Raw genomic sequence first — 26,921 nt, 5'->3', positions numbered from 1 at the left:
AATGTATATTGATCTTTTAACTATACTCTCTCTCTTTTGTTTTTTAATAAATTTTAGTTTAGTTAATAAGAATTGGCTGTAGCGTGTATTTGGATAAAATCTGGAATATTCGATAACCTGGGAGGTAATGTGTCCGATCCTTTGGGATTGGTAGAACTTTTTCTTTTATATGATGAAATAAGATTTTCAGAAATCATCATATTTGACTTACGTACTTGGATGGAGGCCTGAGGCTGGATCACTTTAAGGGAACTGTGTTGTTTGGACTTCTGAGTAACCAGTAAGGTAATAAAGAACCTGTTTTATGCTGGCTTGGTAAAGCTAAGTATTGGAAATATCCACCAGCTTGATGGGGATTGTCTGCCCTATTCTTTGCAGTTCACCCTAATTGGGTGACCATAGTTGGCCCCCACTAGGACCCCGGTCACACATGTCCCTTGGCATGACTTATTTTAAACCTTTTTGCCATTTTGAACAATATTCTGGAATCGACTTGATTCTGTGCTACAGAATTGGGTGACGTCCATGCAGGTACACCAGAGTTAATTTTGACCTACTGGAGTATGTGTGGTGTGTGTTTAAGGGAGTTAGGACAGTAGTTATATAACTGTCTTTTTGAAGTAGGTTTAGTTTGGTCTCAGGCTGCTGCCACAGCAGGCAGCTGTGTGCTGGGGATTGTTGGAGGAAGCTCCTAGTGATGTCACTTCACAGCATGCCCTCTGGCTCCTGATTTCTCTCCCTTTCTTTTTCCTTGTAACGTCTGCAGCAAAGGGCTCCATTTGGCAGCATGGCGGTGCTTTTGTCTATAAATGGAAGCACTTGGCCCATCTCCCAGGATAACACAAGATCGTCCTGTGCATCAGTTATGAAATCTTTAGCTTGATGACTTTATCAGAACTGAGGGTGGGGGCTGGGGAGAGTTGGGGGGGTAGGAAAAAGCCTTTGCAATCAGCTTTGCCAGAGACAGATGACATTTTTTTTCCCAAGCAAAGAAAGAAAGAGGTAGCATGCAGATAGGGTGGGTAAAGGGCTCAATTCATAGAGCAACTGAAAGATCATTAGTGTGCTGTATTTTAGTGACACAGGCTGCTGAGAAGCTGTAGCAGCTGCTCTGCTCCACTGTGCAGGTGACACAACCCTGACAGTTACACTGCTGTTTGAATGTGTTCAACCAGTTCTAAAACACAGCATGAGAAAGGGATGGGGGGAAAGTGCAGGTGGAGGAAACTTTTAAACCAGGACATACAATTAAAAAGAAAAAAAAAGCCCAACCTAAATATCTAAGAGCTACATTTCAGCAGAGAGCCCTTCAGGGAATATCTGTGCAAAGTAGAGATGTGGATAAATTGTATTTTCTTGTTGTTTTCTCAAAAAAGTCCTTGCAAACCTGACCTTCATGCAGAAGGGCTGATCCTACTTTCCCAAGTTACACTCCAGCATTGATTTCAACCCTGTCAGAGACTGGGCTTTTGTGGGGAGGAGTTGATGGAGTCATATTCTCATTTTACTCTCTTTTTCCAGTCACACAGACTCTGACCTAACTCAAAGTGTTTATCTTGTAAGTGAATCTAAAGTTTATCTTCAGGTATTTCACAGAGGAGCCAAAAATTGTGTAGGCCAATGAGTAACCAGGTGACCTAGCTGCTATTTGGAACAATGAAAGAGGGAACATTGGGCCCATTCCTGTTAAGCACATGGTTGCAGGATTAGGTCTAAAGCCTAGGCCCCAGTAAAAATTAAGAGTGTTTTGTTTTTACTTATTTAATTATAATCGTTCCCATTATGTTCCAGGCACTTTCCAACACTGAAGAAAGACAAGCCAAGGAGCTCATATTGCAGAGTTTTTATCTTAAGGGAAGCCAGGCCAAGTCAAGCCCAACTGTGTTTATCCCTCCTCCACCTCTGAATTCATTCCTTTGTAAATTTATACACACACACACACATCCCTTCTTGGTCACAGATTAAGTGTTGAGGAATGGGGAAGTAAATGGCAGAATGATCAGTAATGGAGTTGAAAAGAAGCTTGGATACTACAGCAAGGCCCATAGAGTTAGAATCTAGCGTAAAGGTAGGAAGGATGGTGTAAACTACAAGATAGGGTACTGGGATTTGGAAGACCTGAGTTCAATTCCTAGCTCAGTCACAGACTTGCTATATGACCTTGGTCAAGTCACTTCAGCTACTTTGTGTCTCAGTTTCCCATCAGAAAATGAGAAAGATACTTCTCCTACCTCCCAGGATAAAATGTCTGAGTGATTATGCGATGCTCAGACATTGACACAATGAGAGCCATATAAATAGATAGATGGAAGTGAGCAGCAAATCCTCCATCTCTTTTGATCATAGGAGAAGGAGGGAGAATCCTGAAGCTTTTATAACCAAAAGCAGAAATTAATTTTTTTAAAAAACCTGTCTTTATTGAGATGAAGCTCGGTTCCATATATCTGAGCAGGTTTCAAAAGGAGATACTGGATTTTTTTCTCTAGTGGTTATATGGTCTCATTTTGTAACCTTTGTAAAAATGACGAAGTTGATAATGGGAATCTTCCCTGTTCAGGGTGGCAAATGGCTTATAAGAAAGGTTTGTGGTTTTTTCGGAACTTACCATGATCCTTGGTGTATTTTCTACTTTAATATTCCTCACCTATTCAGACGCTCTTTCTAATCTGTCTATCTATCATCTATATCTGCTGTATCTGCCTAGATATTTATAATCTGCTCCTGACAATTGTATCTAACTGCAGGGGTGCTGGAACAATTTGTATAGTGGGGGTGCTGAGAGCCATTAAACCAAACTGTAACTCATGTATATAATGGAAACCACTTCAGGGCAGGGGGTGCTGCACCCCCCTCCGCCCCCACTTCTAGTTCCAGCACCTATGTCTGACTGCTTTCAAAGTATTATCACATCCATAGTATAATAACCATCATGTGGTTCTATTTCTGCATCTCCCTGTCTATAATGTGCTTGTTGCCTTATTATCTCAGTGCTGTACTTGATATGTAGCATATACCCATTCCATTTATTTCAAACTGCTTTTTATTTGGTCTTTTCCCAGGTGGTCATTCCTTGTCCTGGGTCTGCTGCTATCGCTAATCATTCCCAAATTACAGCCTTCAAAGTGGATTCTCTCACTCCTGCTCCTAATGTCCACCAACACAGAATTTGGGAGCTGGTGTGGCGTTTCCAGTGGGACTCCTTTGCCTGGCTTTTAGATTTTGAATTCCTTAGGGCAGGAGCCATGCTGCTTTTATGTTCTGCACAGCTCAGACTATCCTGTCAGTATTCAGCACATGATAACAGCCAGCAGGGATGCTGTGCAATACTACTGTGGCATGCCTCTTCTAGGAACTGCTTTACCGGCACAAAAATCCCCATGACAGAGTGGATTCAGCCACCATTTAGAGAGCCTGGGCTGACTCTAGGCACATGTAGACAATGCCCTCCCTAGAAGCAGGACTTAAAGTAGGTGTAGTTTTCATGATGGAGGGTGCATGCATATTGTGCAGGGAGCCACAGGCCTGCCCTAGAATAGTCTTGAATGCTTGTCCCAGATCTTTCTCAGCCCTAGTCTAAATTACGAACTACTCAGCGATGCTGTTGTACCCGACTGAACTCCTGGTGTAGACAGTCCTCTGTCAACCAGAGCTTTTCTCCCGTAGACATAGTTCTCAGGGAAGTGGAGTAGCTCCACCCATGGGAGAAGCTCTTCAGTCGGAGTAGATAGTGTTGTCACTAAGTTCTACAGCAGCACAGCTGCGCCACTGCAGCTGTAAGTGTAGACAAGCTCTCAGTGAGTGCAAGCTGCTATTGCCTGTAGGCCAGATGTCCTTCTGACCTCAGCCCTAGAAATCCTATTTACTCACCTATAAATCACTGCGGAAGGGAACACTGGTAGTGAGGGAGTGTCAGAGGAAATTGTCAGATATGAAAAGATGGAATAAACCCATTAGTCATTGAATAAAACTCAGCAGCACCCTCACTTGGAGTGGATGGTGGGTGGGAGAGAGAGAGCACTGTTTGATTTTCTTATATACCTATTGTTATATCTTGGTAAATTTTGTAGCAGAAAGACTATTGTCTTTTGTTTTTCTCTTCTTCCTCTGAAAATTCTTCTAGAGTTTTGCTCCTTCTTCCCCTGCTTCCTTCCCAACCACAGCCACAGACATACATTATGCGTTGTTTGGTGTTTGGAAATTTGACAGCCTAGGTATGTCTCCGCTTCCTGAGCTCATTAGTAAATAGCAGCATGCTCTGTAAAAGAAGTGTCAGGAGTCCCCTCAGTATCCCATTGAATTTGGAGTCTGAGCCCGTGCACTGCAGTTCTGCCTGCAGCTCTCACCAGGGGGAAGAGTTGTTTGTTTCTTTGTTTGGGAAAGCAGGGTGGTGGCGAGGGATTTGGGGTGTAAGGTTTCCCATCTATTACTGTCTTCTTTAAGGGTTCCTTTAAACATCCATGCTGTCGAGAGGGCTAAATAACACCCAGGGGTATTGGGACAGATAATTCAGGCATGAATCACAATGTCCCACAAATGACCCATTGTATTTTAAAGTCTTTACATTAAGAGGTACACACCCTGGTGTGCCATAAGACTGTATCTGTATCTCTCTCTCTCTCTCTCTCTGTCATGCACCCTTCCCCCCCAAAAAATATTTTCATTGGGGAAAACCAGGGCCCTGATTTGAAACAAAGATTTGGAAAGCTCCCTCCTCCTCCTCCTTGTTCCAAATAGCTACGCCTCAGTGTCTAATTCAGGGCACCCTGATTTGAAACCTCAGCATGTTGCCTCCACCATCACCAAATAACATGTCCTTTGGGCTGTAGGTAAAGTGAATAATAGGGAGCCAGTTTGCTGGTTAGATGTCAATGGGAGAGGTCGGGGGAACCCAAAGATACATGGCAACGGTGATGCGAGCTCATTTTGTGTAAAGAGGGCCTCAAATCACCAGGGAATTCCTGGATTGTCTCAGGCTGTCGTGTGTGATGTCCATCATGCTGTACGAACACCATCTGTTCAGTATTATACTCTCAGTTGCCAGGCTACCTGCCCTACGCTGTAACACTTGACTGCCTAGCTCTACGTTAGCAGCATTATCCCAGACGTACTGAGGGGGTGTGCGGGGGGGGAGGAGGAGGAACAGTAGTCATGATTAAGCCATCTGCAAGTGTGGGGGTGGGGAGAAAGGGGGGGAGAGACAGGGCAGCAATCACCAAGCTGGGTCGAATGGTGGAGGATCAGGCGGATATTACCATCTGCTGGTGCAGAGACAGAACAGCAGCACTGGCCATTTTCAGAAACAGATGTTCCCATCCCATGGGGTCTGCCTGTAGTAGGCTGACCAAATAGCAAGTGTGAAAAATCGGGACGGGGGTGGGGGTTAATAGGAACCTATATAAGAAAAAGCCTCAAATATCGGGACTGTCCCTATAAAATCGGGACATCTGGTCACCCTAGCCTGTAGTAACAGGACACATACAGATTAATAAATTGGGCATTGTACCCTCCTGAAGAAGGTCCTGGGGGGCACTTAATCCCCTGACTCATGGATTAAGTGGGGGTTTGGGCGGTGCACTGGACCTTGTTAGAGGCATGTACAGCCTCTAAAGATTTCATAAAACAGATGTCAGGTTTCAGAGTAGCAGCCGTGTTAGTCTGTATTCGCAAAAAGAAAAGGAGGACTTGTGGCACCTTAGAGACTAACAAATTTATTTGAGCGTAAGCTTTCGTGAACTACAGCTCACTTCATCGGATGCATTCAGTGGAGAATGCATCCGATGAAGTGAGCTGTAGCTCACGAAAGCTTATGCTCAAATAAATTTGTTAATCTCTAAGGTGCCACAAGTCCTCCTTTTCTTTTTTCATAAAACAGATGTGAGTTTTGAGGGACGCAGTGTTTGTGAAACACGCCTCTCTCCCTTTGTGTAGTTCTTGGCAGTAGCTATGGTCTTCATTGCCAACTTGTGTCAGTATAATTGCTTCGCTCAGGGGTGTGGAAAAACCAGACCCTTGAGCAACATAGTTCTACTGACTGAACTCCTGGTGTAGTCAGAGCTATGTCGATGGGAGGGCTTCTCCCATCGACATAGCTACTGCCTCTCAGGGAGGGGGAGTACCTACCCCAGTGGGAGAAGCTCTCCAGTCAGTGTAGGTAGCATCTTCACTAAGGGCTACAACGACGCAGCTCCACTGATGCGCCCGTGCCACTGCAGCGCTGTAAGTGTAGACAAGCCCTTAGGCACTGACTACCTGGAAGGCACCCTAACAAAATCTTCTAGTCAAAAAGATCATCCTGGGAAAACTGGGTAGATGCTGCTCACAGAGCTGATAAGGAAGATCTTACCAGTCCCCGCCCCAGCTCTGGCGAACACCATCTGCAGTTCCATGGGAAATGAGGGCGGGGGACAGGATGATGGGTTAAGAGTGAATAGGTGCCAGAATTACCTTGAAATCCAGCCTGCCTCTCCCATTTTAGTCCCTACCCCAACACAACTGGATTCGATTGGAGACAGAGGGGAGCTATGGGGTCATCTTAGGCAGAAGTACCCCGTCACAATGGTTTCCTGCTTCCTCTCCTCCTCAGCCCCAAGCTCTCACAATGTGATTGAGATATGAGCCTTAAATGATTCTATTTTGTAGTTAAATCCTGCTGTGGTCTACAGGAATCAGTGTTGTCAATTCTCAAGATTTAATGCGTCTCACAGTAGTTAGTGATTTTCTTAAAGCTCCAGTTCCTGGAGTCAAATGATGGTGCAAGGATCTCAGTTTCCTTTTTGTTGTTGTTTGTTTTTTAAAAACAGTTTCTTATCCTCATCATTGCAGAGAAAAAGTTTGAAAATATGACTCCTAAAGGCCCCAAAAACCTTAAGGAAAATAAAAAGAACCAAACTGTTATTGTTCTCGTGATTTTAAAGAAAATCTCGTTATTTTTCGGGTCCCAATTCATGTATTTTGAATGCTTGCAGCTGGCAATACTGATGAGCTCAGAGCTGGAGTTTTGGAAGTCCTATTAAACCCAGCACTGCTGTTGATTCACTGTGTGATAGGCAAATTACTTCTCTGCCTCACTTTCCCCATCTGTAAAATGGAAATAGTAAATTCTCCCCTCTGTAGCAAGGCAGCTGTAAGGATCTTGATAATTAATTTCTGTGCAGTGCTTTCAACATAAGTTTATGTGGGTGCTAAGTGTAATTCAGTCTAATATCTGTTCCATTTGGAATGTGCTATATGAAACTGGTTGGTTGGGTGTGGGGGTTTTCAGGGATCTCTTTCCTTTTCTAAGGTGTGTTAGGTTCACAAGCGAGTCCACCGCTTACTGTTCCTGGTCCATACTTTCCCCTTGTATGTGGAGTAGTGAAGCTGTATCTCTTTCTTTATACAGGAACAGCATTCGGTGGGACTTTCTCGGACCACAGGCCCTATGCAGCCTTCTGTCCCACCGGGCTCCAGCAACGTGGTCACAGGTGCAAACCCAGGAGGTCCCAGTTTCCTGGGAAATCAGCCGCAAGCAGCCATCATGAAGCAGATGCTGATAGAGCAAAGGGCCCAGCTACATGTGATGGAGCAACAGAAGCAACAGTTTCTAAGGGAGCAAAGGCAGCAGCAGATCCTGGCAGAGCAGGTACTCTAGCTCTTCTTCTGTATTTCAGACAGTACAATGCCCACACGCATGAGAACAGGGGCAATGGAAGCAGCACCGCACAGCCTCTCCTCATCTATGTTCATATGCTCAAACTGTGATTGATATAGTAAACACATGGTCAAACTAATTTCCTGTCCCCTGGCTTATACTTTGCCCTTGACTTTGATTTCATACCAGTGTAAATCTGGAGCTACACTTCCGAAGTCATTGGAGTTATGCTGGTGTAAAACTGGTACGAACAGAATTAGTGTATACTGAATTGTCAGCCTGGAGTGAACTGAAAAGTAAATTTGAAAAGCACAAATGCTGCTTCTGATCTCAAGCCAGTTTCACATCTGTATACTCCCACTGATTCCTGGAGCTGCTCCCCATTTACACTGCTGTGCAGGAGATCAGAATCTGGACCTCAGTTTGTAAGGGAGGCACCACCTGACTCCATCTTTTCTGTAGTAGCACGGCAAATGGTGCCTCTGTATTCCAGTAATAGAGGCTGAAATTGAATTCAGTGTTAGGGCCTGATTCTCACTTGCCTTGCCTTTTGTGTCATCATTTGTTTCTGTGCAAAATGCGTGTTAAGCTGCCCACTCAGAATGGTGGTGTTTTACACCCTCTTTTACAGGTGGTCATCGCAACCCAAGGGGAAGCCAGTGGAGAACCAGACCCTAAAAGTACTGAGAAACAGCAGCTATACGATCAGCTGCATCACACATGACTAAAAACCCCTTGGGCCAATGGTCCGCTTAGATTCCTGGCTTTTTCTGGTGCACTGAAAATTGTATCAAGCAATTTTTCCTTTGTGTTTTGCTAATACATTTTTCAAAGTTGTGCTGTGATTCCTACACATTTTGTATTCAGCAGTGGGATCTTCTTAAGGCTCTTTTTGTGAGCTGGGGGAATCTATATATAGTGACCAGGAAGTTTATAATGAACATTTGTAGGACAAGGAATCAAGGTACAAGAGGTCAATTTTCATTCCCTTTCTTGCCAGATCTCTGCACATATGTAAGCCGGTGCTTACATACGTGCAGTCTGTTTACAGTACATTGATGAAGCAACCAGATAACATCAGGGTCTTATGAGAGCTGCTTTGCAGAGCACCCGCTAGTCTTTTGAAGGCACATATAAACCCAGACATCATTTGGCTTCCACTTATATTCACAATCAGTATTTGAGTGTGCTTTAAATAAATGAAGAATATTCATATACTGCAGATATGAGAGACAGCTCTACACAGCTGTGCAACAAATCGGGACACAAAGGCATTTCACAGTCACTCGCTATCTCAGATGGAGTCACTTGTCCTGAAAGAGTTATCAGCACATCTGTGGTGCTACTGTACATGGTAAATAAAACAAGCAAATGAAAACAAAAACAAAACATGGGGCGGATGGGGGGGAAAACAGTAGGGGAATTGGGCCCCAGCAGCTCATTTTGTTTGGATAGAGATGGGCCTGAGCCACAAAGTTCAAATCTGGAACCAACAGTCCTCATAGTTGGGGCTGTTCTGAATCCAGAGTATGTGTTCTCATTCTAAAGATCAAGGCCAGCCACAAAGTCTGGATCCAGAAGGGAACATTGCCAGAGCTCAAGGGATTTGGGATCCAGAGTTTCATTTCGAACCCACCTCTCATGTTGATGGACAAAGACATTTCTAAAAATATTCCCGCCCATCCCCTCTTCCCTTCCGCTCCCTCTAGGTTGGAGACAATTATACTGCTACTTAGGAAGTGCTTATGAGTAGGGACAGGTAATGTGAGTCAAAGTGCTGGTTCCTTTTTGAACCAAAAAGAAGCCCATGTGCTGAGTGCTCCAACTACTCTCAGTAGGACTCTTCACGTGAGGCTGCTGCACACTTTGCCTGCCTGCTGACACACAGCACTTGTCTCCCCAGAACAGCCTGCTAGCGGAAGTGCTGCAATTGAGCTGCTGTTTGTCATTTCAGCCAGTCTCAGAATGGTCCCATTCAGTCATTCTTTCATTAATCATCTTTTTCTTCTCTGCCATCTTTCTTTCTCTCATTCATTTCCAACAGTTGCAGCAGCAGTCACATTTGCCTCGGCAACATCTCCAGCAGCAGCGGAATTCGTATCCAGTGCAACAAGTCAGTCAGTTCCAAGGTAAAAGTTATAAATACTTTTCACACCCTCCAAATCAGTGCTGTCCTTTGTAGTATGCATCTGGGAGTTCATTTCATTTGTGTATGTTGGAGGCTAGGGAGGGTATCGAGGAAAAAGATCCATCTCTCTCTGCCTCCTGCACACTCACATGTACACTTATATAACACACTTTCACAGAAAGGCGTTGTACAATTTTACATGGAGAGTTGTATTTCTGAGTGGCTTTTAGCTCTCTCCAATAAAATCTGCCCCTTAAAAATTCTCCCAGTCACTTTTTTCTTTCTTCTCTGTTCTGCCTCTTTGGCTCTTTGATTTTGAGAGTTTATCTTTTCTCCCCGCTCCACATTATAAGTTATTTCAACCAGTGACTCTCCCTCCCTCTTGGTTCTTCTCTTCTTCCTCCCCACCTTTTTTTCAGTCCATCTCCTTCCCTTTTTGGAAAGGGATTTTCAATGATTATCCTTCAGAAGAGGACATCTTAATTCAGGCAAGGAATGGATTTAGTCATGCCAGAAATGGCAGCTATAGAAAAAAGTTAAGTATCTTAGATACTAGGAGAGATAGCTTACAAGTCTGAAGCTTCAAGGACTTTTTCAGGACATTGGTATGTTGTCAAAAAACTTAGGGAAAATATCCTGTTTTAGGTACAACTAATTTTGAGCTTTTAAAATAGGAAGATCCAGTTTAATGGCTTCCTTAATGATGCAGTCTAAATATATAAAGGACTAAAGCACGATTGTTGTAGTATGTGTTTGTGATAGTGTGGAGTAATAGTAAAAGACTATTTGTAAGTGAGGAATGCATACACAGTCTATGTGTAAAGGAGAAATTCATTTCATTGCGTGACCCCTGGTTCTTGTGTTATATGAAGGGGTCACGCAATGAAATGAATAAGCGGCAGGTTTAAAACAAACAAAAGAAAATACTTCTTCACACAACGCACAGTCAACCTGTGGATCTCGTTGCCAGGGAATGTTATGAAGGCCAGAAAGATAACTGTATTCAAAAAATAATTAGATAAGTTCATGGAGGATAGGTCCATCAGTGGCTATTAGCCAAGATGGCCAGGAATGCAACCTCAAGCTTTGGGCGTCCCTAAGCCTCTGACTGCCTGATGCTGGGACTGGACAACAGGGGATGGGTCACTTGATGATTGCCCTGTTCTGTTCATTCCCTTTGAAGCACCTGGCATTGGCCACTCTTGGAAGACAGGATACTGGGCTAGATGGACCATTGGTCTGACCCAGTATGGCTGTTCTTGTGTTCTTATGTACACTGATACCAGCATATAGCCATGTGAACAAAGAACCACATCCTCTCCAGATGTAAACTGGCACAGCTCCATTGACTTGAGCAGAGCTTACCAGTATCCACCAGCTGAGAATCCTGCCCAAAATGTTTTTTTATTAATCTTCTGAAATATTGCACCAGCTCCATTGTTTAGAAGAAAATAGAGAGAAGAATTAGTCTAACTTGACCAATGAAGGGATTAGTTTTCATGAATAAACTAATGTAAACAGAAATATTTAGCCAAATTCTGCCCTCTGCTTATATACACACAATCCAAAGGACTTTACTGGTGATGCATGGATGTAGCTGACAGCAGAACTTCACCAGTATATTAAAATTCCTATCTCTCTAAACTACCACATTATCTGAGCTCCTGTATTTTATGCAGGTAAAACTGTGGTTCTCAGATTGTAGTCTTGCTCAGACTGGGAGTGGCGGGTGCTGACTCTTCTGATTGTTTCCAGCTGCTAATCTGAGTTAAAAGACAGCTAAGAATGCATTGTATACTTTCCTAATACTATTTTTCTCCTTAAGCACTTGCAGACATCACAATAAAAATGTTATGGGCTTGCCAATGGGTGGGGAGATGGTTGGTCATAAATGGGAGAGGCGGTGGTCCACACCATAAACAACTGCGACTCGCTAATGTATAACATTGAGAAAATTGTTTTGGGTCAATACCATAGGCTAAGTAAAAGCTGTTGGATTATCTGGTTTTTATAGGTTTTTTGTTCACTCTCCAAAACACTTCACTTACCTGTATTTTGCACATCACTCCACGCCCAATCCCAGGCGCCAGGCAAAGGAGATGGGGCCATGCCATTGAGCCATGTGTGCAATAATATGTGACATGCTTTCTCTAGCACAGGTTTTCTATATACTCACAAAAAAGAACCATCCATCTTACGTAACAGGACCTAGTGTTCTGTGTCCTTCAGACTGACACTCATCTGTGCTGTATGCCATGGTGATGAGGACTGAGTTAGGGACATCATGTCTTGCTTTTGTTGTTTAGTTTGTCTCTTACTACAGATATTTTTAATTTAAATTTAATAAATTTGATCTGGGAATAATTGTCTGCCTCATTCTGTGATCCTGTTTGAGCTTCATCTGCAGAGTATTTGATTGTTTTAGTTCGGTATGGTATTGACCCAAAACCACAATGAACCTGTGGCATAATCAGAATTCCTGTAATTGTTTTTAAATAAAGATAGTAAATACAGAGGCATATTGGCTTCCCAGAAATCGATAATCCCACATCGGAAAGACACAAGCGTGGTGTTATCTGCCATGGTGTGGAATTTAACAAAGTTAGGATTTTCTGGCTTCCCATCATTGGTCCAAGGTGGAGTAAAATGTGCTTATAATATTGATTCACTAATACACTCTCTCTGCTCTACATGTCCAGAAAAAACAATTTTTTTTTCTTTCCATAGACTTAATCAGTAACAATGACATAGAAAATCCATTCATTTATGCCTCCTGAGCTATTAAAAAATTGATTGGCCTTCTGAGTCTGACATTTCCATTTTCATGGCTCAGTTTTGAAAGACAAGGGAGATATCTAGAAGAGAGTCTTAACTGGTTGGCTGAAGTTCAGTTATTTACTTTGAAATTCAGTCCGACAAAGTTGATTTCTAACCATCACGTGCACTATGATGGGCCTGATCCTGCTTCCATTGAAGTCCAATAGGAGTTTTGTCTTTTACTTTGATAGAAGCAGCATTGGGCCCCATGTCTGAAAAGACTAGCGTATGTGCAGCTGCATACAGTGCTAGAAAAATGAAGACCTTTGTCTGTGTAATTTTAAAAAAGGTCCCTGGTTCCCATTCTTTCCAGTGAGGAGATGATTTAGTGTTATATATTGGTATGTAATTTACAGTTTTTCTAGACTTAGGGTAAAAATTTCAAAAGCACCTACATTATTTTTAAAATGGGACTTAGTGCCTAAGTGACATAGGAGCCTTCTGAACATTTTGTCATCAGTCACTGCCTAATAGAAGGGCAACCCTGCCTCAGTACTGCTGCTCCAATGGCTCTGCAGTGTACCTGCTGCTTTGAAGCCTCACAGTTTCACTAGAGGAGCTTGTATAGTGCATTATCAAGAAGGCTCTGATGGTTTAGGCTGGATCATGCACAGAATCAGTTTGCCTTGATACTTTAAAGATGACCGGAGAACCAAAAGCCCCTGGATCTTTGGGGGGACATCTCCAAAAATTGTCATAAATGAGAATTGCTTAGTGGGTAAGTCATTGGCTTTTAACCTCTCCAGCCCTATTTTAGGTCTTCAGGGAAATTAGTCTAATGGCTGTATTGATAGTATTCTCTGCTGAACAGTCTTCCACTTCACAGATTGAATACCTAACATGATCAGCAATTCCTGTTTAGGGTAGCACTGGAGATGTACCACCTCTCACCTTCAAGAAAAGGAGACTTTGCAGGTCGGCGTTCAGGTCACAGCTAGAATGTTGTGGGGAAGCATGTTCTGTCTGACATGTGAATACCAAGAGGACTATAGAGTTTTCCTCCCCAGGAAGGGTAATCTTCTCCTCTCTCCTTTAACTCTCACATGAAAGAATAATTTATTCACCCAGAAAGTAAAGCAATCTGAAAGGCTCCTACAATCTGAAAGGCTCCTACAAATTTTCTGGTATGCAAAGATGTGTGATTTAATACTTACAGGTTTCCCCCCTCCTTGCTGTAGGTTCTCCCCAGGATATAGCAGCAGTGAGAAACCAAGCAGCGCTTCAGAGTATGAGGACCTCCAGAATGATGGCCCAGAATGCGAGCATGATGGCAATGGGGCCCTCCCAGAACCCTGGCACAATGTCGACAGCAGCTGGTCAGTCCGAGATGGGAATGACTCCTTACAGCAACACATCTACCAGCCAACCAGGAATGTACAACATGAGCACAGGAATGAGCCAAATGTTGCAGCACCCAAACCAAAGTGGCATGACCCTGGCACATAGTGCAGGCCAGGGACCAAGGCAGCCCGCATCTGGACAAGGGGTTGGAATTGTCAGTAGTTTTGGTCAAAGTATCCTGGTGAACTCTATTCCCCAGCAACATCAGCAGATGAAAGGACCTGTGGGCCAGGTCCTGCCCAGGCCACAAGCCCCTAGACTTCAAAACATGATGGCAACTGTCCCTCAAGGAGCACAAAACTGGCAGCAGCGAGGCTTACAAGGTATCCCTGGAAGGACTAGCAGTGAAATTGGGTCATTCAACAACGGCACAGTGTATCCAGTGCAGTCTGGGCAACCAAGGCTGCCCAAGCAACATTTTCCACAGGGAATTAACCAGTCAGTTGTGGACACGAGTGGAACAGTCAGAGCCCTAAATCCAGCAATGGGAAGACAAATGCTGCAACAGCTCCCTGCACAGCAAGGAACCAGCCAAGCAAGGACAATGGTTATGCCTGCAATAAGTCAAGGGGTTCCCACTATGCCTGGTTTCAATCAGCCCCCTGCACAACAAATGCCAGGTGGGAATTTTGCTCAGAGCAACCAAGGTCAGGCCTATGAGAGGAATCCCACTCAGGACATATCTTACAATTACAGTAATGAAGGAGCTGGAGGTTCCTTTTCAAGTATAGCCGAGGGTGCAGACCTTGTGGACTCCATCATTAAAGGTGGACCAGGTGATGAGTGGATGCAAGAACTAGACGAGTTGTTTGGAAACCCATAGTGAGTGGGCTTGTATAGTTTTAAACTCTAATAGTTAAGTTAAAAAAAGAAAACAGGGTGTCCCCCCATCCTTGTTTTTTGCTTTTTAATCTGTGCAAACCGAGCTCATCTGCAGCCAACTGTGGAAGAGTCAGGTGGTGGTTAAAACATCGACGTGTCGATTTCACAAAACTTCCACATAGCAATCTCCACATACACAGCAGTACCTGCTCTGTCCGTCTGTGAGAGAGAGGAGAGGGCTGGAAAAGCAGCTGCTCTCTGTCCCTGGGAAGAGCTGGCACACTCTGTACTGTGAGGCAGTGTTGCACAGCGATGTGGTGTTCCCAGTCTCTCCTATTCTATTGTAGCGTAACCACTGCAGCTTTCAGGGCATGTGAAGAGCTCGATCCCTCAGATCGGGAACAAAACCTAAGGGGGTTGCCAGGTGATTGCACAGCCCATGTGCACAGGTCAGCAATGTGCTGAACTCTGGGTATCAGCAGATCCCAGATTTCAAAGTGTACTGCTGTCTTTGATTTGATACAGAACAAGGCCTATGGACCCTACTCTAGGCTATTGTGCAAGAATGTCCAGCACATGTGATTAGCCTAAACAATCATAGAGGGGTTACCATTTTCACTGTAGCGTGATAAAAAAATTAAAATAAAAGATTAGCAGAACGTAAACCTGGCAATACAAAGAGCAGGACAGTTTGAGTGCAGGACTGTCTGTGGATATGAGTGGACATACCCACTGGTTAGGTGTGTGGGTTAACTTAATGAGCTGTTAATTCCCTTTTAGGCTCATGTCTGTGCTTCTGTATCTGGGCGCTTTGGCACATCTGTGCTGCCTAGCAGTGTACTGTTGGCTAGCAGCTAAACAAAGCGTAAAAGGACTAAGCAAAGTGAACAGATTACAGTAGAGTTCTGTGCAGATTGAATTCAAGTCCCCTTCTCTTCCTCCTCCCCCAATATACTCATGAGTCTCATGATTTTCCCTTAACAATGGGGAGAAATATGCACTGTAACACAAAGCCATTGCACTTCACTTTTCTTCAGTTGAGCAGGAGCCCCCACAAACAGGGACAAAGAAGAAAGGAAACAGCTCTGAGAACATTAAAATGCCCCACTAGAGTGTGGAACTCTGAATGAGTTTCCTTTCTTCTCCTGAATGCACAAGATTAGAGGTGTTATTTGGGGCTGGGATGCCCATGCAGTTGATTTAATACTACATGCAGCCTGCTTTTCTGTCTTAAACAGATGTTCAGTGTAAACTTCCTAGTGCTGGGATAAATTCACGGGGGTATCCAAACAGCAGGAATCAAGAAAGGACTGGTTGTAATGATCATCCACGGAGGGGCAAATGACTGTATATTGGTTATCACAAATACAGGGTCTACTCAAACAAGCTCACGAGGCAGTAGCAGTGACATATTTCTCGACAAGTTAAAAGCAGATCTGTGCTGAACTGGTAACAAAACTGTGATATGTCTTTCAAAATGGTGCTTTTAACATAATAAAACCCGGCCCTTCAGAATGTCTGAAACCAATCTCTATGAGCCAAAACATTTGCTGAAGTGGAAATTGTTTAAATGATCCAAACCTACCAATTGAGTTGTCTTCAGTTGCTTGGTTTAGGCTCCATGGTGTGAAGTGCTGACCCATTGAAATCTGTGGGAGCTGAGGATGGGCACTCAGTACCTCACAGGTTCAAGCCCTTTGTTTCTGCATGGGGCACAGGTCTGAGCAGGAGCAAGAAATGGGAGTAAAATGGTCCCTTTATCCCCTGAGGGTGTGTCTACACTGCAGCCAGGTGGTGTGATTCCCAGCTGGGTAGACAGACTGGAGCTACTGTCCTAAAAATGAGCAGCATGGATATTGTGGTACTGGCAACCGCTCTAGCTAGCCATCCCCCCGCTCCCTGGGTCTGAGCTTGGGTTGGTAGCCTGAGCCATCACAACAGCCACACTGCTATTTTAATGTGCTTGCTTGAGCTGAACTAATGCAAGTCTGTGACCCTGTGCTGGGAATCGCACCTCCAGCTGCAGTATAGACATAGCATCAGGTAACTCAGTGCCCTGCTGCTTGTTCATTCTTGTGTGGTAACCCTTTGCTGGGCTTGTCTAGACTAGGACAAAGGGTGTAGACAGGGCAAGCTGTATTTTAACATGGGTTAGCTGGTTAAGGTAACTCCCAAACAATCTGTGTTAAACTATAGCGTGTCCTGTCTACACCAGAGTTTTAAAATGCATTAGTAAAAATGTTTTACCCAACACATTTTAATAATATACCTGAAGGGGCTGATCAGTATCCATTGAAGTCCGTGGGGTTTGGTCTTTCCACTGACTTCAGTGGACGTCAGGGTGGGCCCTAATCCTGTAAAAGTGAGCACCAACTGAAGATTTCAACCACAAGCATTTAATAGCTAGTAGGAGCTTAGTCATACTAGCATAAAAGGGGGGTAGATGAAGGGGTAGAACTGACACCCGCAAGGGAAAATGGTGTGGATATGTGTAAATGTTATGGGACTGGGTGGGGCACATGCTTGTCCTTCACTGTGTCAGACAGTTGCACCATGCTAACCAAGGGTCACATACAGCAGTTAGGACGCCAAGCATGGTGGGGATGGAGTGGCTGGTCTGCATCTCCCAGGCAGCATCACTATTTCCTGGCCTCGGTAACAAAGGGTTCCCTATCAACGATGGATACATCTACACAGCAAAAAAACCCCAAACCCTTATGGTGCTGAGTCCCAGCGCACGGGTCAACTGACTTGAGCTCATTGGACTCAAGCTGCGAGGCTGAAAATAGCCTTGTACATGTTTGGGCTTGGGCTGGAGCCCAGGCTCCAGGACCCTCTCCCTCGCCAGGTTTCAGAGTCCAGACTGCAACCCGAGCCGGAACATCTACACTGCTTTGTTTTGCCCCGCAGCATGACCCTGTGAGCCTGAGTCAGTTGACTCAGGCTCTGAGACCCCCTGCCACGAGTCTGATTTTGCTTTGTAGATGTATCCTCAGAGAGGCAAACTGGGAAATTAGATTTAGAAACACACACAAGTGACATAATGGAAATTCATTTTTATTGGAAGGGTACAGGAATTAGCGCATATATGGTGACAGGAAATTTGCTGATGAGGACTGAGTCGCTGTTGTCTTTGTAAAGCTTCCTCCAAATACTCCGTACTGGGACCAAGTAATAAAGAGGTAGATTTTAATAGGTTTGGTTTTTTTCTTACTATGGTGCTGATGTATATGTAATGTTTAAAAAAAAAAAGGTTATTTGTAAATAGGTTTTTACAATTCTGCAGATATAACTGGGTCTACTATCTGTAAAATATATACATATAAATATATATATACTGTTTGTTTAAAATAGAGTATTTTTATTTCATTCCTTAACTCATTCTCACTGCAGTGGTATTGCACTTCAGATGACATCTAATTACTAATTTGTACTGTATCCCTGACAGCAACTTGCTCCATTTTATTCAGATTTTTCTAGTGTTCTGTTTTTACTTTGTACATTAAGCATTGCTTATTTCCTTTTGAGACCTGTACAGAGCTCTGAAAATGTAGAAATGACCTGATGTTAACATACCACTTTTAAAGAAAAAACAAAAAAACAAATAAAAGATTATCTGAATCAAAGAAAAGACTGATTTATAGGACTCTCACTCATGGCACCTCGCATTCATTCTACCATGATATCCAGATATTATCAATATTATCTTTGGGGCTTCAAAGGAAGAAGAGGGATCGAGTTTAAAATGGGCATGAGAGTTATTTTATTCGGTTGGCTAGCTATAAAGTAACAGTCAGTAAGAAGAAAGGGGCAAACTTTGTTGGGGTTTATTGATTGCAAGAGTGAACCATTCATTTTGTGATATGCTGTCATGATCACCAGTAACAACAGCTATTATTAACATTGCAAAAATGTTTGCATTATAAGTCATTTTCACACTTCCCAGAGAAATCATTTTTAAGTCTTAATTTTTTTCCAGGTTTGGGCTTGCTTGAAGGTTTTCTTTTAATTTTATTTGAATTAAAAGTTTGAGCAAAATTGCTTCAGTCCTATTTGAGTTATGGGAAAGTAAAAAAGATACAGTGTTCCCACTGTCAAAAAACAATTTTTTTTTTAAATCACTCTTCGAAAAGGGCTACAGTGAAATCAGCTGAGTTTCGAAATGTGATATTTGGCACTATAAACTTAGCACTCAATGAGGTATAGTGCTTTTGCCTCCTTTGAGTGGGAAAAAATTGGGAAAAAAAAAATTTAAAAATCAGATTCATTGTAGTTGAGGGTGCTCGGTATCTCCTGGGATCTGGCCATCATTTTATATTAAGTGTATTTAAGCTTGTATTATGATGGTAGCAATTTAATTTGCCCTCAGCAATAATCCAATTCCTTCCTTGTGAGTGAGTGGTCAGCCTTTGGATTTGTACTGGAGTTTATCCAGTCGAGAATCTGATTATTACCCTATAAAACAAAGAAGAAATAATATGAAAGGAACATGTGCTACTGCTAGATTCAGAACCCTGCTGAATTCTGGTCTTGGCACTGCCACCAAGTTATGTGGCTTTGAGAAAGTCTCCAGGCCTGTCAGTCACTCCATTACAGTCAATGGAATTACACTGATATAAACCTACTATGTTTCCTCATATGTAAAATGAAGATGATAATACGTATTTACCTCAGAGGCATGTTAGTATTTGTCCAGTGCTTGGTAAATTGCATAAGAGGATCAATGAACTATCCAAAGGCAATGTAGTAGCCTCTCTAATTTTAGGTAGTCCACTTCAGCTCTGTAGTGAGTAGGTGTAACTCCCATAATTTTGGTCCCATATTTCTCCTTTAGCACTGCTGCTCTGTGCTGTTAAACAGCTGCTGTATTTCATCCCAGAAGTGGCAGCATTTCATTGGCGTGTAGTACATATAATTGGAATATCACTTTGTTCCTTTGGTAAGGTGGTTAGGGGCCTTGGGATGGCAGATTCGCTATAAACATACCAATGCAAGGCTAAGGTTTAGCATGCCTGAACACTGCTTAAAGATGGCCTTCGTGGATCCTGTAAAAGTACTTCATTACTATGATTTAATTTGGTTCCCTATTACCATCCCCTCTCAATTTTCCTGGAGGCAGCAGGACTGTCACTGTCAGCAGGACTGTCACAGGATTGTGACTGTCAAGAGACATCATTTCTGGTAGAATAGATTTTTCTGTCTCTTTTCTTACCTCTTAGTGGACAAAATCCTCTAAAGACTCATTAACTTCAGTGGGTACGGGATCAGGCCCTGAATCTCCTGTTTTTCCCCCTGGAGCCATGCTGTTTGGGAATCTCTCTGGCCACAGTGGCTTCAAGGCAAGTCTCCTTTAAAAGCGCAAAAGCCAGACTATTCATCATCATCGTTCCCTCTGCAACCATAACTGCCCCACCCATGTTGAATTTTAATTCTTTGGACACACGTAGTGAGCAACCTCATCGCTATTCAGGCACCAAAAATGCTAGAATATGGCAAGTGATACAGTTACAGTGGCTATGGACTGCCTCAGCCTCAACTTTATCGTCGATTGTCATGTGGAAGATGATCAATGGTCTGACTCAACATCTGTTTAAGTCAATGGTCTTTGGATTAGGCCCTAAATGCCACATAGTGCCCTGAATGACCAGAACCAAGCGCATACAATATTTATGGCCAAACCCCAGCTGCAGATGTGTGCCAAAAGGAATCTCTGCCTATGAGCTCCCATTTATCTGAACAGATTTAGTGTCACCCAAATAGTTTGAATAATCAGGAATCTGCTGTAACTTTATTTAAACCTATTTAAAGACATTTAACAGCTTTGCCTTTTTTCTTTCTTCAGAGATGTTTCAATTCAACCTCAGCACCATGTCCGGAAAGCCCACCAGGCAGTGATTTTTCTCTCTGCCCCACCCCCTTTTAATGAAAACTGTTTCCACAGTCAGTTTGCTTTCGTTATTATTTTATGACTCTCTGTGAGCTTTGGCTGTGCTGGAGCATTTGTCTAGTCTCTCCCATACATCAGCCATCTGTGCTTTATGGAGAAACAATGAAATAGATTCAGTTGCTTGACTAGCATCTGTGCCTACCTGTGTCTAGTTTAGGTCCTGATCCTGCCACTAACTTCAGGTTGGTAGACCTCTGTTCCCTCATGAAGACCCATTGATTTCAGTGGGACTCTCTACGAAAAGGGGTCTGCCCATAGAGAGGCCGCAGGAAAGTGTCCCTGTTCAGGAAAGGTGCTTTGTGGGACTTAAACAATACTGATTTTAAGCATGTGCTTAACTTTAAAGACTTAATCATGTGCTTGAAGTCAATGAAGTCTGTCTGTATTCAGGAAAAAGAAAAGGAGTACTTGTGGCACCTTAGAGACTAACAAATTTATTTGAGCATAAGCTTTCGTGAGCTACAGCTCGCTTCATCGGATGCATCCAATGAAGTGAGCTGTAGCTCACAAAAGCTTATGCTCAAATAAATTTGTTAGTCTCTAAGGTGCCACAAGTACTCCTTTTCTTTTTGCGAATACAGACTGACACGGCTGCTACTCTGAAACCTGTATTCAGGAAAGCACTGTAAACACATGCTTAAATGTTCTCCTGAATCAGGGCTGGAGTCACTTGTGGCCCCAGTCCTGCAGATTTCTAAATGCCTCTGTGCAGGGACCGTGTGTTTCTCTATGTTCAGCCCCAAACACGATGCAGAGAGGAAGAATCCAACAGCCACAGCAGAGCCGAAGGACATTGGGTAAAATAGCTGTCACGTGCAACTGTTTCAAATAAGACACTCCCTGGATTAACATTGTCTGAATTCAGTGTAATTTTTGCTGTCATATGATATTGTACACAAGACCAGTTCATTGAACACGTAACTCAAAAAATGAAGCCACATTCGCTATATTCTTTGTGCCTGCTTTTCTGTGGTATAGGAAAGAAACTATAAACAAATAGGAAAGACATGCACTTTACATTGCAATGGACAGTTAAAAAAATCTGGATGCTTTCATTCCACATGATGCAGCTCATCTGACTTTTTATGTCCAGGGAAAGCATCTGCTTTATTTATTTATACATAAATAATCTTCAGAGCAATTTATGTAATTTCTTTCCTATGCTGATGTCCAAGTATTCTTCCAGAAAGCTATTAGTAATCCCAGCTGCAGCCAGGGCCATCAGTGAGAGCAGAACCACCACACTCCAATAAAAACCTGTTATCCTAGAGGACAAAAACGGAAAGAAACACAATGACAAGATGTACACGCTGTGTTTGTTTTGAAACTTTTCAGTCTACACCAGCTGATCAGAGCTGTGCCAGAGAAAAATGAGCCACTGATGAAACTGATTTGAAAAATAAATGACCTTTTCATCAGAAAGTGATTTTTGCAGGAAAAATTAGTACATTTTCCTCTCTGAAAATGGTGATGTTCCCCCGAGGTAGTTGTGTGTGACAATTTGCAGTTTGTTCCAGAGTGGGATTGATCACAGCATGAAGAATTAGTCACTGATGTGGAAATGGAAAAATGTCACGGTGACGGGGTGGACTCCTCACATTAGCCCTTCAAGAGCTGGATTAGGCCAGGTAGGCCCAATCAGCTAATTAGACTATAGAGGAGACTTAGGCTGGAGGCAGCTAATTAAGGACAGGCTCACCTGTACAGGAACAGGCAGGGCATGTATAAAGCCAGGTAGCTGGCTGTAGAGGATAGGCTGCTGCTGGGAAAGGATGTGGGTTGTAGCCTTTCCTGGAGTGAAAGGAGTTAGAGGCTGGCAAACCCAGAAAGGTAGGAAGCAGCCCAGGGAAACAGCAGCAAGAGATGGGACTGTGGCTGCTTGTTATAGGGTTCCTGGTCTGGAACCCCGTGTTGAGGGCGTACCTGGGCTCCCCCACCTGCCACTGGGGAATGGCAAGGGCAGTAGGTCTGGAAAGACTGTGGATTCCCCAGAATGGGAGAACTTTAGTGACCTGGCTGGAGGGCCAAGCCACAAAGAGGAAGCTGCAGACCTGGGAGTGAGCAAGCCAGCTGAGTGAGACAAGATTGGAGAAGACAATACTGGAAGGAGTGTGCAAACTGGAAGAGCTAATCTCAGGACAGCCAGCAGGAGGCATTGCTTGTGGTGAGTGGACTCTGTGACAGTCACTAAATTTATTAATTCTCAGGAAAATGTGAAAAATCTTTCATGCAAACAAAGCAGGAAGGTTGGCACTGCTCTGCTGCAGATGCGTTTGTGGGGGGGAGGGGTTGCACACTTGTCAAGGCCTGGGAAAAAGGTGAAATGCCCAGGCACCTCTTATGTTTACAGATTGCAGCCTTACCACATGCAAACTGGGGTTGGTATGTTCAAGTCAGATAACTACACATGCTGTGAGCTCTATGACTTAATGTGGTGTCACCTAATTTGTGCACACAATTGTGGGGTCTTGCAGCTGCAGTGGGAACATGTGGGAGGCTCAAAGCATCCTGTACAGTAGGGAAATAATAATAATTTCCATTTACTTACAGAGAGGCAGACTGAGGCAAAGGTAGATTGTGTGACATGCTCAAACTCACAGAGGGAGTCAAGAGTCGCAGCTGAAATTAAAACTCTCTCAACTTCCTGGTTCACAGCCCTGTGCACAGGTCCCCTGACCACAGCTCTCTCCCAAGCTCTGGGTACTGTGTAAGATCAGCATTGGCTGAGAGAGATCATCAGCACTTACTGAAGGTGGCTTTTCTTGAAAATACCAAGAAAACATTCTCGCATGGTCCTCCAGTACTTCTGGTTTCCACCAAAGGCAGAAAATGCAAACGGAAAGGAAATGTTAAGCCAAAGTTTTTGCTGGCTCTTTTAAAAACCAGTTTTCCACTCCTCAGAGTGAAATATCCCCGAGCAGGCTGAGAAATGTGGGAAAATCAAGCGTTGGCTAGATGCAGTAGGAGGCCCCCAAACATTTTTCCAGGAACGCTGTTGTGCAGTGTCTTGGGATCCAAATAGCAGCGGTCAATGAAGGATTCGAGCAAGATGGAAAAAGGCACTTGGATGCTGGCAGTCTGAACTGGAACAGTACAGAGTGTCCTACAACTGGATTGCTCCAGGGTTGCTAATTGGATACATAATCTCACAGCTATAACAGGTTACTGCTTCAAATGCAGGTCAGATTGGGAATGACCAAAATTCATCACCAGCTGAGGACCATTCAATGGTCTATGTGAAATGTATGGGTGGTCTCAGTATAATTTCTAGTGGACAGGTATCCTCATTACAGCTGGCACCTTTGTTGTCAGTCCGCGCTGAAGATGGAATTACCTTCATACGGATAGGGCTGTCCTCTCCAGGTTGAGATCTATTGACCGGGCAGAGTGGGCAAACTGGCACTGCCTCTGTCTGGCCAGTACATGTTTTGGGCCCAGTTCTACAACCCTTACTTCCATGAACAGCCCCACCAAACGTAAGGGCTGATTAGCATGGGCAAGAGTTGCAGAAACAGGCCTTTGTACCCAGATCCTCAAATATATTTGAGCACTTAACTCCCATTGATCTCAATGGCCGTTGGGTACCTTGAAGATGTGGGCCTTTGTGAATAACTCAATTTTCCAGGGCACCAGTCTGGCCCCTGACAGCAGCACTGAACTCAGCTTAAATAAGTGAAAAAGAGTTCCACCAAGTAACAAAGAGCAAACCCCAGTACATCAATAGACCAAGGCAATATCTTTGTTTCCTTGAGTGCAATTTCAGGAGCTGATGGTATAATTTTAAAATCGGAGAGTTGCAGAGGGGCAAAGATTTCTTAACAAAGAAGCTTTTTTTATTTAGTTGATACAAAAAGGATATTTAATTTCAAAATGTGCATTCCCTCCTAGATATTGCTTTATAGCTGTGGTCCTTTCTGGTTTTTCAGAGGCTTATCCTGACAATTGCATCTCTAACAAAGGGCAAATTTTAGGGTATAATTTTATCTGGGAGTCTTTCTTCCTCTTTCCTTAGGAGCAAAAAGAAAGGAAGCCTTGCAAAATGGGGCTACTAACGGGCACTGGGTATTTTGAGGAGCAGCGAAGAGGCAGGAGGTTAGCGTTCATGCATTGACTCGGGAAAGTAGAGCTGGAAAACATTTTGTTACTCTAGGAGCGGAGGAATGGACTAGAGGATTGTTCTCTATAAATGTGTGTTAAAGTGCTTGCCCCCAGCCCCCTCAGTCTAACTGTAAACGTCTCCAAGGATGGGGAGTCTCTTTTCCTTGTCTTGCACACTGTACTGAGTTTAGAAGAACATTGGCATCACAGATGAGGCTGTTTCTTTAGCCTATCTGAGTTAATACAGTACTGAGATGAAAGAGGAAACAATTTGTGTGAGTGCACATGCGTCCCATCAGTGGCAGCACCAGATTTTGAAACGGAGAGTGGCGGGTAGAGAGATCTTGCATGGATTCCAAAGCTATTGCACATTTCTGCACTCTCAAGCTTTTAGAGGATCAGTTTAAACACTGTAAGCTTGTGCTTATCTGAAGCCTCCTCATCTCGTGTTTGGTAAAAGTTCCTCTAGCTACAAGGCCAAATTTTCTTGCTCGTTCCCATTGTGTACTTTGTGTGCTCTGCATAATAAATGTGTTAATACAATGATTTTACTACTAATGAACTGAGGAAATGCTAGCAGTAGTACAAGCCAGACAGGTTGTGTGAAGCTTTGCCTCCACAGTCTCCAATGTAGTGCAAACCTGACCTGTAAAGCTCTAGGCTTTCTATTTCTGGGCCTCTTCATTGCACATATGCCAACCCTGTTAGACTGTATGGTGCAAAGTAGGCACCACAAGGCATTGCACCGAGACCATCAAACCTCCCGTCTCGTGCGACCAGTAGCACATTCACGCTTTAACCTTAGGCTTCAGCTGCAGCAGCCAGCTACCTTCCCTGCGGGTTTTCATTTCAGACCTCTTGCTGACACTTTACACATGTTGCATTCAATTATAGTCACTTTTCACTACCAGTCGGTGATGGTAAGCCCAGCTTCAGACCACAACCTGGAGCATTCAACTTAAGCACAGATGGTGGGTCCTTCTTACCTTCCTTTTGCAGACTCTGCATATCCATGGAAGTATTTGTGACGGGTATACACGTACAACAGACCCAGAAGGGCAGCCAATTCTGAAGGGAAAAAAGAGATTAATGGGAGAAAGTTAGTGGGGAATTTAAAAATTAGGATTTGAAGGAACTAGTCAGTCAGTTTCATTGTGATTATTTTATTTATGTGGTTCCAGGGGTTTTCATGGCATTTGACAGACATTTCAATCCCTTGCTGTAAACAGTCACATTCTGTTTCTGAAACAGAAGACTTTTTATCTACTTATTTTATTTGTTGATGATGATGATGATGATGATTGTTTTGCATTTTATATAGTATCTTTAGGTGAAGGATGGGAGAGTATGGTACACACTGTAATGAATTATGCTCATGTAATATCCCTCTGAGGTAGAGAAAATATTATCCCCATTTTACAGTGGGAAGGAATTGAAGACCAGAAAGGACATAACTTGTCAATGGTCACAAGGAAGTCAATATCCGAGCTAGTCCCAGAATCCATCTCTTGTGCTATACCAGTTCTGGGCTTGTACCCACAAGCCTCCCCAGTCCCGCCTTTAACTAGCTGATTATTAGTGTACAGGAGAGTTAATGGACTGGAAGCAGTGAAATCTTTTTTCTTCTGGATTCACAAGCATACTCTCTTTGGGGTGTTTCACTTCACTGCCTTACCAACAGCCTCAGCCATGACCTAGAAGAACCACTCTTCTGTAAAGATAAGAGGTAGATCAGTCCCCCACCATGGGACTTGTTTAGTTAGAGATCACAATTCAAGAGAAGTGTCCAACATTTGTGGAGTAAACTGAGAAAGGGGTGAATCAATTCCAGTAGCAACTAGCCAGAAAACAATGCTGAGCAGTCTAAATATGATGCACTGTACAAAGAAACGGGTTCAACAACTGCTGAACAGCAATAGAACTAGATTTCAAAGAAGCAAAATGAGCCAAAAGTCTGATAGAAAGTCTCCCTGTCCCCCACCTATGAGATTGTGCTACCAACTGGTTTCACAGCTCTTCGATTCACTTTGAGCTGTTCAGGGCCTGATCTCACTTACACTGGTGCAACTTCAAGGACTGAAACAGAATTATTCCCGATTTTTACCCACTGTGATGGGTTTGATCAGAGACCCATTTGG

General features: G+C 43.4%; 2 protein-coding genes across 11 annotated transcripts in view; one reads left to right on the top strand and one right to left on the bottom strand.

Annotated features, from left to right (window-relative positions):
• The window catches only part of MAML3 (mastermind like transcriptional coactivator 3), a 356,720-nt gene extending 340,515 nt beyond the window's left edge, over positions 1-16,205 (top strand). For 6 of the 7 annotated variants that reach the window (XM_043512774.1, XM_043512776.1, XM_043512777.1 and 3 more), the window contains 4 exons: positions 7,382-7,621; positions 9,519-9,524; positions 9,672-9,759; positions 13,754-16,205. In XM_043512774.1, coding sequence (XP_043368709.1) covers positions 7,382-7,621; positions 9,519-9,524; positions 9,672-9,759; positions 13,754-14,739 — 1,320 coding nt within the window. In that variant the 3' untranslated portion in view covers positions 14,740-16,205. The remainder of the gene's footprint in view (positions 1-7,381; positions 7,622-9,518; positions 9,525-9,671; positions 9,760-13,753) is intronic. The other variant, XM_038398586.2, reaches the window with a different exon arrangement.
• Positions 16,206-17,774: 1,569 nt separating this feature from the next.
• The window catches only part of MGST2 (microsomal glutathione S-transferase 2), a 32,853-nt gene continuing 23,706 nt past the window's right edge, over positions 17,775-26,921 (bottom strand). For 3 of the 4 annotated variants that reach the window (XM_038398592.2, XM_043512781.1, XM_043512782.1), the window contains exons 4-5: positions 25,770-25,851; positions 21,616-21,950 (exon numbers count right to left, since the gene is read on the bottom strand). In XM_038398592.2, coding sequence (XP_038254520.1) covers positions 21,818-21,950; positions 25,770-25,851 — 215 coding nt within the window. In that variant the 3' untranslated portion in view covers positions 21,616-21,817. Of the gene's footprint in view, positions 19,194-21,615; positions 21,951-25,769; positions 25,852-26,921 lie in introns of those variants that run through there. The other variant, XM_043512780.1, reaches the window with a different exon arrangement.

This window comes from Dermochelys coriacea, chromosome 4 (genome assembly GCF_009764565.3).
Source record: "Dermochelys coriacea isolate rDerCor1 chromosome 4, rDerCor1.pri.v4, whole genome shotgun sequence".
Taxonomy (NCBI): domain Eukaryota; kingdom Metazoa; phylum Chordata; order Testudines; family Dermochelyidae; genus Dermochelys; species Dermochelys coriacea.
Note: the sequence above shows the minus strand (reverse complement) of the source record. Positions and strands in the feature narration are given on the sequence as shown.